Raw genomic sequence first — 14,568 nt, 5'->3', positions numbered from 1 at the left:
TACTTATTTTAATTCCGAAATATTTTGTGTTTTAGATGGAGATAAAGTCAAGTTTCCCATATCTAAATAGAACAAGGTTAATTGCAATCTTCCTGTATGTAACACGCTTTGATGGAAATCGTTGAATACATTGAACAAATTGCCTTGTTTGACAGATATACCTATAGTGTTTTTCGAAGGTCGATAAGAAAACAAGGTTGCGGTGATATTTATATGTGTCAAATTATGTATTGCACTTATTATATTATTACTCTTAATTGAAATATTTTACTTATTATTTAATATATAAGCGGAGAAGAATCTCATTCGATCGTAAGACCACAGTAATTTAAAATGCGCCATTGCTGCTCGATGTCATGGGTTTATAGCCGGAGCGCGGCTACAGAAATAGCCCGTGACTCAATATTTGGGCAGTGTCAATTTGCTGTAGTACGCTTTCATAACAGAGCCGTCCTTTAGATCAGTATGGTGGGGTACCAGCAACAGAAAATTTGCGGATTTATTTTCGACACTAACTCATGGTGCTAAATCGCAACTATGCGCGCGCACGCGATTGAACAATAAAGATATAACAATCACATTAAACATGATAATTGAAATATTTGTAATTAAATATTACATTTTTTACGTTAGAATATGGATTAGTTTGTAATATTATATAAAAATATTTCTTTTCAAAATTAGAAAAAAGGGAAACTAAAGAAAAAAAGTCTTTCTATATACAAGCAACTAATTTCTATTTCAATGTTTAATAATAATAAATAATAATAAAAAATAATTAAATTACAATATAATCACTGTTTTTTATAGCCAACAAAACAATTGCATAATGATTATTCCAAAGATTCTTTTTTAATAAATTCTAAGAAATATTTTTTTCAAATTTTTAGTTCGTAAAAAATAGTTTATATAAATATAAACCAATTATTCGAAAATATAATAGACAATGCAAACCAATTTTTTGTGTATCTTTCTGTCTTTAATTTCTGTGAAAGTTATAAAAATTAAATAAGATTTGGATGGTTTTTTCTCAAAAAGCGTAAACATAAATAAAATATTATTCGAGAATAGAGTATATTTTGTTAATTTAAACTAATCTATGTATCTATGATTAATGTCAGTAGTGTTAATATTATATTAAGATAAAAGTGTAGACAGATTTGAATAAAAATTTATTGAATTCTTCAAGTGTTTGTTATCGTAACATAAGTTTATGACAATGTGTGATCGTGCACATCTATAAACTTATTAGTGTATTGTTCGTTATTTTACACAAGTCCAATCGCGATAGATGTACGAATGCGCAAGATTGTAGTGCGTAATCTTTATATACATTTAATGTCTGCATGTATACACATGTATTATTTATCATGAATATATGTACATTATGTCAGTTATGTAATAATATATATTTTATACACACACACACACACACACACACACGCGCGCGCGCGCGCGTGTAATGTACATATATGATATATGTAACGTACACAATGTATTCATTTTTTTTACAAAGATTGCCCTCTTTATCGTTTCCGAGTTGCGTTCGAGTTCTAATATTAGTCCATGTCAGCAAACGCAAAGTAAAGTAAACGCAATCATTCAAGAATTTCTAACTTTGTACTCTGCTTCTTCCGTTTCCATAATTAAAACGTTATTTGGTATTACAATGAAAAATAAGAGAGATAATGAAATTCTTTACATCCACAGTGTCCATTTGTCCATGCCTTTTGGTAATTATACGGACCATCTATATTTTCAGCGTCGTATTAAACGTGGCAAATACGTTTTTCTCTTAGACATGTTACAATCGTGCTTGAAATATAACCTTTGACGCAATAGTAAAGTAACCGATTAAATGCTTTTAATTACAATAGACAAAAACCAACTTGGGCGGTATATCAGTCATGATATGAATAGATAAATGAAGAATCGTAAGTCCTTAAGTTTATGTATTCTATGTACACATAGATCGGTGCGAGTTTAACAGGAAATATAGTCAGTCTCACTCACACTGGAGAAGACATTCTATTATAAAGCATCTTAATATGGACGCTTATTTTTTCATAAGCAAGGAATTCTCTTGTATAAAACCGTCTCTTACATTAATTCTCCGAAGACGTTCTATTGAATATATTGCGTTCGTTCCGCACAAAGAGCTTCAAGCAAATACATTCGATTCCGGATATAACCGGATATGTACAGTGACGATGTCGCTTTTATGCACTGTCACCAGCCTCTCCACGGCAAAACGATGGCTCTCACGCCACTTTCATATATATCGTACGCTCTCGCATCTTGCAATGCTTAAGTTCCTTGAGCGCTCGCTGTGCCTCACTGGGCGACGAGAAGGCCACGCGCGCATCACCCGTCGGCATACCCCTCTCATTGTAGCGACGAATTACGTTTTCTCGTTTCACATCAAAGTCACCGAAGAACTCAATAATCTCGTTGATGTCTGCCTTGAACGGCACATTCTCGAGCGACAGCACGCAGCCAGGTTTGCCGAAAGCTTCAACGTAGTCTAAGGACGGTGGTGGATGGCGGCCCATCATGTGACGTGGCATACCCATTAAGCCGCCGGGTGGGCAACGAGGTCCGAAGCCGGTGTTGCCAAAGCGCAGCATATGGCCCATCGGACCGGAGAAGCGCGGCGGTCTCTGATGTTGCTCCTGCTGCATCGGGAAGTGCTGTTGCTGTGTTTGCTGCTGCGCCTCCATCATTCCAAGAGTTTCGAGCATCTTGACGCGTGGTACCAGCTCAATAGTGGGGATGTTTTTACCGAGCGGTAAGCCATTTTTGGTAATGGCGCGCTCCGCCTTCTCGGCTGACTCAAACTCGCAAAAGCATTCGCCGGCCGGTTTACCCTGCTGATTGAGCATCATGTGAATGCAGAGTGGCACAATGCCAATGTCCGAGAAGAAATCGAAAATGTCGCGGTCGATTGTTTGGAATGGTAGGCCGCGCATGAGAATACAATCCGTTTGGTTCATGCTCGCTTGTTCGTGCTCGCGCTTTGCCTGCGCGAACTTTTCTTCACTGATCGCGGTCGCGGTCACCTGCTTGCTACCGATCTTGAGCGGCGTGCTCAGCGATGACTTAGTGTCTTCGAGTCGCGCGAATTGCACGTAAGCCGTACACTGAGTGGTGCCGGTCTCCTTGGTATTAGTGATGAAGAGATCGTTGATTTTCCAGTCGTGGAACAACTTAGCTATGTCCATTTCCTTGGTGAAGGACGGTAGATCGGTCAGCAGGATGCACGTAGAGTTCCTAACGTCGCCATCGGTGTTTCCGTCCTCCCTATTCTCGGGAGAGTAAGAATTCACCGCTTTATCGAAGATACTCTCGTCCAAATCGAGTACCTCCACCTCGGAGCCTCGCACGTATCTTGTTGTGCTCAGCGCAAGTTCTTTGCCTTCGGCCTTGCCAAACTTGATATAAGCGATGCCCACACGGTTACCGTGATTATCATTGATTATCTTCATGCCGTCCTTTCTGATGTAAATACCATGGAACGCGTGGCGCAAATCCGCATACGTCGCGTTCAACGGCATATTGCGTACTTCCACGCAATAGCCTCCACCGCTGCCATTTTTATTCTCGTTGCCGGAGAATCTCGAGTTGCCGGACTTTCTACCGGATGTTGGCCTACCGGATTCGTTGTCGTAGTTGCCGAAGTTGGAGGCGGCAGCCTGAAACGCGTGTGGATTACGACGGCCCTCGAGCTCTTGCACCTTGTTCAGGAAGGGATTATTGTTCGGTCTGGTACCGCGGTAATTGCCAGTGGTACCATATTCCTGATTACCGAATTGATTCGATCGGCCGGAGAATCGCCCGGTCTGCTCCATTCTGCCCTGCTCGTTCTGACTCCAGGGTTCCTTGGGACGAGTTCCTAGACCACCCAAACTGGGCAGATTGGTCGCGGTGTTGAGATTCTGCGGTAACGACGTCATCGCGCCCACTGTATGTCCGAGCGTCTGTATATGCGGTTGCATGAGATTGCCAACGCCGTTAAGACCGTTTATAGAAAACTGTCCAGATTGCAATATTGGTTGTTGGCCCAGCACAGGTGTGCCAAAGCCGGTCATGGCTGAACGCTGGCTCTCGGAGTCCTGAGACAAAGCGGCGACGCCAGCACCCAAGATACTCGGTGCCAACAGAGCGGCCTGCATCTGCGTCTGTGGCGGAACCTCCCATACACCATTCTCAAGTGGTTTTTTCGACGTACCCGCCGATGCCTTATCCTTGTGAAACTGACCGACGCATACGACCTCACTGTTGTCATCCTCGTTAGCATCCTTGCGCCTGTCATTAGTAGAGTTTCTTTTCGAATCACGATCGCGCGATCTCGTGCGATCGCGTGATCTGGATCGATCTCGGCGTCGACGCCGGTCTCGTCTATCGCGTTCCCGGTCCCGCGATCTACTGCGATCCCGTCGCCGTCGGTCTCTTCCACGGTCCCGATCGCGACGATCTCTGTCACGGTCGCGGTCGCGCGACCGTGACCGGTCTCGTGATCTCGATCGATCGCGCCTATCCTTTCGGTCCTTGCTGGACTCGCTGTCATTATCCTTGTCTCTTTTGTCTGTTGGCGAACCGGGCTGTTTGCTAGGAACTACAGCCGGTACTGCCACCGGCGCGGTTTGCATGATGCATTGTAAACTTAAAGTCTGCTGTCGAGCAGCCTCGATTACTTTTTGCATCTCAGTACGTGAACTCAATAGCAGCTTGATCTTCATTTCTTTGATTTTTCCGCCATCGTGCATCATTGCCTGCCGGGCATCTTCATCGGTGCTGCAATAACCAAATCAAAAAGGATATATCCATGAAATTTGATTAATGTCGCGATTTGTTTCATCATAATTGATTTGCATAAATTTATTAGAAACTCAAGCTAATACTCCAGTTTATTATCCTTTTTTCAAAAATTGCAAATGTATGTTTTATTTTTCCTCTTACTATTTAGAATTATGCACGAGAAGAACTAATCACTCTATTTATGTTTGGTAGATATTATATTATATGTGATTATATTTTAGTTTTATCTTTGTCGGATAACCTTTAAATTCTTTTAGGTAGACAAATAAAAAACTATGTACAGAGTATAATAATTATTATATTATTATCGTTACAGTGTAACTAATAACAAAAAATTTGGTAATCAATTTTCTACTTTATATATTTATATCAATAAGGTGTTATAAATTGTACAATAACGTAATACGCTTAGCGATTTCAATTAAGAGAGGAGGGATCGTTACCGATTAGAAACAATGTATTATTATTAAAATGCATATTACAATGCATATATCAATACAATTGATCATAATATATTATAGCATTAAAATGAGTGAATTTCATCGATTACGAAAGAACACATGAATAATATAAGAAAATCTACCGCATATTAAATTTTATTAGAATTTGTGATTTATAATTTTATATGTAGATTTACGTTTTTATGTATATCATAAAAAGTAATAATCACAAAAAGTGCTTAAAATATTACGTTCATACGCATATATACGTGATAAGCAAACAACGTAGAAAATAAGATGCAAATACATTCATTATGTTAATATATATATTTTTTAGAGGAATTTATGTAGTAATTAGTTACCTGAATGCGATAAATGCATCTCCCAACTCGCCGCCAACAATATGGACCCCTCCTTCTGGGATACTCAAGCCTCTAAAAAATTGGCGTATGTCCAATGCATTGGCGGACCACGCCAGATTTTGCAGTCTGATTATGACGCTCATTTTCAATCGTTTGACGCTTGTATCTGCAACCGAACCGAGAGGCAACGAAATTAAGCGGCAGAGAAAAAGAGACATCTTTCTGGATCTATGTCATGGTAGTCACAGTTATTCGTTGGTGAAACAATTTATTATTAAGGATTTAACAAATATTTGCGTACGCTTATATAAAAAAGAAATAAAATATATTTTTTAGAAATATGCTTTTATTCGTCACATCACACACATTGCAATATCTTCTCTCTCTTTGTATAGAATTTAATAAGATTAGTATGATTTTATATTACATAAGATCATTATTCATATATTACATTAGTTATCTTCATTCATATATTACATGATTTACATAGTATATATTAATAACTTATTTTTATTTTTTATTACATACATATAAGAATTATTCGTCGATCGTATTACTTTCAGATTACATTATATACTGTACTTATCACGTGTTAAAAAATGATTATCGTTTTTGTTTCTTTTCAATAATTGTTTTACCATTAATTGCTTTGTTCTTTTGTTTCTGTCTTTCACGTTTACATTGATTCAATAAACCGAGAGATTAATTTTTTTGACTTTTCTTTGTACTTATTTTTGCTTTATTTCTTTCAAAAGATATTTCAGATTAATAAAACGACAAAAAACTTTTTACAAATACAAATCATAAGCCATTTTAATTAAATTTTGTTATCCGAGTACTCTCTTGTTTATATATTTTAGGATATTTCTTCTTATAATAAATTAAGCTGACGTAATCAGATTAGAAGATTAAACAACCGATAAATTTTAATATTTTTTAAATATTTAATTGATATATGGTCTAGATATCTAGGCATTCGTAGACAGCATGCATACGATGTATGCTTTTCATTTCAAATAATTTATTATTCCTTTTACACAGGCACACACACACACACACACACACGCGCTCATAATTTGTTAATTTTGTGTGTGTGTATATATTATAAATCTTGATTAAAATATAAAATATTCATCTGTTTTTCTCACACTATTTTTACTTATCTTAAAGTATTTTAATTCTCATAACGAATCGATTTTCGTCCTATTTCTTACTGTTTGTGACAGATTTCAAATAGATCAAAATAGAAATAATGATCTTTAATTTTCTGCCACCAAGTTTAGATATCTTTCATCACAAATTAATGTACATCTCTCTACGCGCAATGTTATTACGATTTACACAGTATTTCGAGGTAGCGAGTAAACTTTTTCTCTACGTTGAAACGATTAAAGCAAATGTGATGGTACAAACGAAATAGTGCAGATGAAGCGCCTGCTTAATCTATCGATAATTTGTTATTCAAAAGAAAATTGTTTTATTAATTTTTTTCATACAGAAATAAAAAAGATAAATGATAGGATATTATTGAAGATATTTTATCATAATTTTTTTATTTGTTATCCATACCTCTAATATGCTACACCGAAAAAGAATGTGATCACGCATGATCAAATCAAATAATTTGATTTATTGTAAGAGAATGTTTGGATGATATTTCCACGAAACATTGTTATTATATGTAAAAAAGATGTTTGAATTACTTATCACAGCTGAAAGGTATCAATTTTTTAATTTTAATAAAAAACCTTTTAAATATTTCAATCTCTTTAAAAAAGGACAATTATTAAGGAAATATATTTTAAATGTAATAAAAAGTGATAATAATTAACAAAAGACAAATTAGTTTTAATTTTGAGACATCAAAAAACAAAATTAAAATAAAATAAGAAAAAGTTTATGTTATATAAAAAGTGTTTTGCCTTTAGCTTCGAATGCGTATATATTACTTGAAAAGTAAAAAAATATCTTAAAAAAAAAACCGGCATGTATACGGGTTTCATTTCACCGGTATCACGGGTTAATACAGCGAATTCCAGTGGCACCTAAGTTTTGACAGAGGAACGTTCCAAATCTCTATATGTGTTATGGCCGTACAAATTTAATTTATTAGATTTAGCTTATTCGTTTTATTTAATTAATCATAAATTATTTAGATATTCTGAAAAAAAGCTCCAAACATATTTCGCGTGAAATTGAAATGGAGCAAACTTGAGTCATATAAAAATTTTTACATCCCCAGTAAATATATATAAATTGTTTAAATTTTTATTTACCTAAATAAACATCAATATCGGAGAGAGAATTTGAATCCAAGTGTTTTAAATGATGGATTAAATATAAAAGTAAATTATAAAATATATCAATCGTTTTGCATAGTTGGTGTATTAGAACTATTTATAGTGATGTAAATTAAATGTGGAAAAATAATTTGCATTTATTATATTAATTAATCATTGAAATCACGGAGTGATAATTGCAAGATTAAATTTTGTAAATATATGCAAATATCAATTATTCATCGGATTTTAATTTATAAATAGCTTAAAGTTGAAAATTAAATAAGAAAACATTTTTTATTCATGAAGATAAATATTTACAGTTGACAATTTAATGTTTAAATATTCGAACTAATGGATTAAGATAAGAAAATAAACTTTATCATATATCAAGATAATTGGGAATGGGAGTTATCGTTATTTTTCAGTTTTTTGCTCTGCGTATTCGGAAGTCGTCGCATTTCAGGCAACTATAATGAGGTAATTGCCGTGATAATTTTTACGTTACAGTAGCAATCGGCCGTCTCTCGACTCCCTGATGACTGTATTTGCAATCGACACATTACTCGTTCCACCGTTGCGAGGCTGCTACTTACTAGCCACGACTCGATCATTAAATAAAAAACAGTATTTTAAGATGAATTTGATTTGACAGAATGTGGTACTGGAACTGCGACAAAATGACAAGTGCATCTTCACGCATGTTAGAATAACTTTAAAACAACCAAAATATCACAAAATTCGAAACGTTACAAGACTCATTTAAGAGCTTTTACAGCTGGTTCATGCAGGCACACACAGATCTTTTTTCCGGAATGAATTCGGAATCGTGGAGAAAGAAAAATTGTCGATAATCTCTCTGGATTAAATAATCGGCAAATCATTTCCTGTTGCTTTAACATATAAAGTGTTAGACACGTGCGTCTGTTCTGTCGACGAGCATAACGACGACGCTCATTCCATCTCTTCGGTTTCCATCTGCCATGAACTGCTGAATCCTTTCGTCGAGATCGAGAGAAAGAGATCAACGATTGTGTCGTAATTATTCGAAGCACTCTCGTAAATCCTTAACGGATTAAACGAATCGTCGAATGCATACATATAACGCTTATTACGCAGTTATCCTATTATTAGCGGCATCTCCCTCGGGACGAAGAGAAATTATTAGCACACTTCGCATAGCATACTCCAAAAATCATTCGATTTCAAAGCTTTTAGGAGTATTTCGAAGTAGTTGTAAGTGCTTATGACGAAAATGAAAAACTAACTCTTGTAGTATTCCTCATATCGACTATTTTAGTAAAATTATTTGGAATTGGTTGCAAAATGATGGCGAAGATGAATGTATTATACGTTCTAATCACAATATCTCGTTATGTTATTCAACATATTCCTTAAGTAGATTTTAGTGAAACAATGTAGCAATGTGGCAAGAAACATTGCGAAATTCGAATTCAAATTTATATACATTATGTATATTCGAAATTATAGCAACACTGGTGCACTATATAGGTAAACAATCGATTCACACTAACTCATATTATTAATTGTATTAAAATTTCTATCGATATGCTTAAAACATCTAATTACTATGTCTTGTCGTAATTGGGCAAATTTTAATAAAATCAAGACAAGAAATAGTAGCTCGCGTAAAACAATCAAAATTCACACATTATTTACTCGAAATTTACACGATACTAACAAAAGTAATAATTGTTCACTTAACTTCATATTTTCTTCCTAATGTTGAAAAATAATTATAATACCCAAGTAATACGATCCAGAAAGATAATGTTTAGTGATATACACATGATAAATAATTTAAAGTTTTATATCGATAATGAAATTTCGCAAAATTTGATTATCATAATTTTTGTTATTTGTTAAAATTTGATTATTACAATTATGTGTGAAGTAGCTTTATGTTATTATATGGAATAACTTTTAGAAAAATCTTAATATTTTTTAATTTTATGCATTTTTGGCACATGTTAAGCATAAAAAATATTTTCAGTATTTCGTATATTTAATATTAAAGAATGTTATTCGAAATATTGTACAATATTACGTTTGTTTTTACTTTATACGTAAATAAACATTTCGTGATTTGTTATATTTAACGTTTCACGACATTTAGAACAGTTTGTAGATGCAAAGGAAACTCGAGGATAGGTTGTCGAATGTGGATGCGAGTTGTTGCAACTCCCGTTCAGCTTGAACAGCATGAAACTACGCAAACGTGAATCAAACATGAAACTATACACTATATCAGCTACTAGGTGCAACAATGATAATTGCAGTCGCCAGCTTTTTGTTCAAGCAATTCAAATCTGCAGCTGCAGCCATTTAGTATAATGGTTCAGAACGACCATGACATAGTATGTTTCTTTCACCAGGGATCACCCCTAGGCAAATATAAAAGCGCCTTTAGATTCCCTTTTGTCGAACATGCCACACCAGTTATATTACTTTATTTATATAATTAAATTCCGTTTATTATTATACAACAAAGAAAAATTATTGAAAGACTTCATTGGCAGTCGCATAATAAAAACGAAAAGATGAAAGGAATAAATCTTATCAGTTTGTGACAACTTGTTGGTATGTGTATATGCATATGGCGTGCGTATAAAACAAGAATTAAGAAAATCGGTCTACATCGTACACCTGAACTGCATCATATGCAATTTGATTCCAAAGTGTTCGCAACGATGAAAGTAAGTCGATAAATCATGGCTGCACCAACGTACTTCAGTCATCCGTTGCTGCTTTCTCCTGCATTATGTGTATATGTCATAATTAATACATTATCATGTAAATACAAAAGCGTATTTCCGATAATTGTTAGACATTAAATGTTGTCGAAGTCGAAGATCTCGATGGAACAGAGAAAATTTCTGTTATAAGTCGACTTTTTATTTTTCCGTATACATCTCACTATTTGGAAATAACAGTGATAATAAGGATACGGTAATGCATCAGTTTATTATTACTCTATTTATGTTTTGTAATAATAATTTCACTTGATAAACGCACATTATCGTCAAATGTTATAGAGATAAATATGAAAACGTAAACGTAGAAAAACCTTCGAAGTTTTACGCGCCCGCAAGATATTAATACGATTTGTGATGGAAATTTTAACATAATTTGTTTTTTTGGGGGGAGGGGGGAGAGATAAAATTTCTTTAAATTATGTTTATAATGTATTTATAATTTCACGTTAAATTTTTAGTTTTTCGTATTTATTAGATAAATGTTTAAATATCTTTATGTTGATACTTAGTAACGTGATACTAGTAATGCAAAAAGATCACATGGAGAATTAGGTCAATGATCACCGTAACACACTGTAACACACCGTGTAATAAAATCTATTTAACAAGAATGCAAGTAATCCTCAGTCTTCTAGTCAGATCATATAAATGAAACATTTCGCGTGAAGGGATGATTAGGAAAGAATTAAACGCAATGAGTATTTTGTCTAACATTTTTAGTTTTAAGATTTTGTTTTTTAAATATTGATTTATAATTTAAAAACTTTTTTATATTAAAAATATTAAGTCTTTAACAAAAGTATAATTAATTTTTTTATAAAAAGATTGGTAAAAAATGTTTTTACCATTTATCACTTAATATTAATCAATTCTGCCATAATCACATTAAGTATTTTACAATTCCACAATATAACCAAAACCCTTAAGATTTTTAATAATATAATATTTTTCGCTCTTTATTTTTCTTTAAAGAAGTACATACATTAGTACTAGAAATTATTATTGCAACAATAAATCAAACTTACCTTTTTTTCATTAATTAAAAAAATGTCCTACAATTATGTGTATATAAATATGTAAGTATTAAAAAATTGTTACACTCTCTCTCTCCTAGATATAATAAAAAACTGAATAACAAGAATGGTAAAATAAGTCTTTATATAGGGAGACATTCATTAAAAATAGTTTAAAATAAAAAAATAGTTAGAGAAAAAAAAACGTTGCAAAAATTAATTAATTCTCTTAACGGTAATCTCAATTTAAAGTAGAAGATAGTTTGAAAAATTTTTTTTAATTGTTTTCTAAAGGAATAAATTGTAGTTTGTAATTTTATTATTTTTCTATATGAGATTATAAATATGATTCGATTTCTAGTACAAAAAGTTGTGACGTTCTGTGTAATTTATTATATTAAATTTACGTTTAATAGATAAAGTTCATGTGATTCATTCTTATGGAGGACATATAATAATATTGTATAACTATAAATATAAATCATATCATATCATGTCTGTTTGCATCAATGTTTTTAAAAATTTCTTTATTATTTTTGTAAATTTTTGTGATTATAAATTACTTACCCTTGTATGTAAGATCTTGTGTGTGTGTGTGTGTGTGTGTGTGTGCGTGTGTGTGTATGCACGCACGCACACGGGCACACACACACACGCACGCACGCACACGTACACACACACATAGCCAAAATAAAATCATAGTACATAAATAAATATAGACACATATATATATAGATGTTCACAGAACTCTTAGAGATAGATAACTAATCTGCCTGTATAGTAGAATCACCAACACTTTCCTCCAAAATTATCAACTAGATTTATTATGTAATTTAGCATTACCTTTTAGATTTTAGAAACTTCTTTCTTCTTTATACTCTCCCTCTCTTTTTCTTTTTCTCAGCTAAAACGTACGACGAAAGATAAGAGTTGATTGAGAACAAAGATGACCAAGCAGCAAATCATCAGCGAAGAACAATGAAATGTAGAAGCAGAAAAGTAGTTAACTGCACTATATCATTGTGCAAAATCCACCGAAGAGGCCAAATTTGTCCTTGACACCTAACACACACCAAGTCGTCTAAAACCCTGCAACATACATCAAGGTCCCCCTCACTGTACCTAAACAATTTTATAACAATTATAAATTGTATTTGCATTCAACTTGCTATTTTTCACAATTATTATTTATTGCTTCAATTTATTCTCATTACATAAATATAAATTGCTAAAAAATATTTTAATTTTCAATATTAAATATTTCTATAATTGTTTTATACTTGTAACAGTGAGTTTGAGTAAAAATACGATAATTGTAAAACCATAATATTACATTGCATTCTTTTAATAAATACTCGTACTATATTAAACATATTTTTAAATACAATTAAAATTATAAATTCTAAACTGTAAATATTAGGTAACAAGCTTATATTTTTTTACAGAATACTAAGTTAAGGATGTATCGGACTGAAGTTCAAAATGGTACAAAATTGCTAAAAATTTGTAAAATTGTTCTTTTAATTTCCCTAATTTACTGCAAAAAATTGAAAACGCATCCACTAAATCTGCTTGCTGAGTTATAACTATTTTAATTTTCACTGATTTTACATGGTATCCTTTTCTATCTTATGGAAAAAGATGATCTTGACAGATAAAACAATTAAAAAAATATAGAAGAAATAATACCAGTGTTTTGAATTTTTTTCTATATCTAGTACATGAATAGATAAAAATATCTGCCAAGTTTCAATTGTCTTCACTACATCGTTTTAAAGAAATAAAATGTAACTTGAGATAATTATGCATTTTCACTGTCAAAAGTTTAAACTCATAAGTGAAAAAAATCGTAAATATGTGAAAAATACTGTTGTAAGAGTAAAAATAAGACTCCAACTATCGTTCAAGTTTCTTACATCTAGATTTACTATGCATTAGGCATAGATATTTAAGTATTTCAAATTTCATGCACTTTTGTCTAAGATTGTATGTCCAATACACCCTTAATATACAATAAAATCTAGATAAAAAACATGATTGAATTTATTAATATATTATATTAATGTAACATTGATATTAGAAATTAATAAAAGTTAATAAATTATCAACTAAACTAAATAATTTTTATATTTTTGAATGCTTTCAGAATATTTCAGATTTATTTTTCAATACACATTTGTGAAATCATTTTTAAAATCTCTCGCTCTCTTAGAAATTAGTTGAGTTCTGAGTTTTCATGTGATTTTCTAAACATACGCTCTATTAATTTTTTTTTATTTACTACATCAAAGGTAGTTAATGTTTAAAGTATTACTCTGGAATATACAATAGGCTCTGTACCTCTCATTTAAGTAACAAATGTGCATGGTATCAATGTTAACAAATAAAACGTTTAAAACTTTCCGGATTCAAATGACTCTTCATGCTAGTCTCCATCTACAGATATGCATCTTTGTTGTAAGTGTCTTTCAACACAAGAGAACAAACTGTATGGGTGAATGATAGTGCAAAGAATGCTGCGAATTTTCGATCGAGCACATGATGCGTGAAAAAATCTTATCAGAATGAAAAGAAATTTGAAGAAACATGAGTAAGATGATATGTGACCCCTCCCCTTCCGCCGATTACTTTATTCAATTTATCATTGCTGCGGGAGATGGGAAGAGGGCAAGATACATCGTAAAATGAGATATCATGGCATGTGACACGCCAGAATGTTCGACTCACCGAATTGCTACACCAAAGTGGAGTGTTTCATGAAGAAGAACGCTGATTATAAACGACAACGATTTGCGAACGCGACAAACGCAATCGAGCTTGTGCCTCGACAAATTCTTCGTGAGCGTGAAAGAGCGTCTAAGAGCGTCGAAATGGCTGCC

The 14,568-nt window shown here is 33.0% G+C and overlaps 2 protein-coding genes across 2 annotated transcripts in view; one reads left to right on the top strand and one right to left on the bottom strand.

Moving 5' to 3' along the window:
• The window catches only part of LOC105833485 (acyl-coenzyme A thioesterase 13), an 18,710-nt gene extending 17,524 nt beyond the window's left edge, over positions 1–1,186 (top strand). Inside the window, exon 6 of the mRNA XM_036286288.1 lies at positions 36–1,186. Coding sequence (XP_036142181.1) covers positions 36–70 — 35 coding nt within the window. The 3' untranslated portion in view covers positions 71–1,186. The remainder of the gene's footprint in view (positions 1–35) is intronic.
• On the bottom strand, positions 1,158–14,568 carry LOC105839635. Its single transcript, XM_012686094.3, has 4 exons — positions 14,417–14,568; positions 12,533–12,778; positions 5,621–5,786; positions 1,158–4,794 (listed from the first exon to the last, which is right to left on the bottom strand). Exons 3-4 carry the CDS (start codon positions 5,761–5,763, stop codon positions 2,262–2,264), a joined length of 2,676 nt encoding a protein of 891 aa, XP_012541548.1. The 5' UTR covers positions 5,764–5,786; positions 12,533–12,778; positions 14,417–14,568; the 3' UTR covers positions 1,158–2,261.

Source organism: Monomorium pharaonis, chromosome 4 (assembly GCF_013373865.1).
Source record: "Monomorium pharaonis isolate MP-MQ-018 chromosome 4, ASM1337386v2, whole genome shotgun sequence".
Lineage (NCBI taxonomy): Eukaryota > Metazoa > Arthropoda > Insecta > Hymenoptera > Formicidae > Monomorium > Monomorium pharaonis.
This window is presented reverse-complemented; position numbering and strand designations above follow the sequence as displayed.

Excerpts from the sequence above, each read along its gene's own strand:
- LOC105839635 (XM_012686094.3), bottom strand. The coding sequence starts at position 5,763 with ATGAGCGTCATAATCAGACTGCAAAATCTGGCGTGGTCCGCCAATGCA. Across the intron at positions 4,795-5,620 it reads GATGCATTTATCGCATTCAG|CACCGATGAAGATGCCCGGC; the intron begins GTAACTAATTAC and ends TGGTTATTGCAG.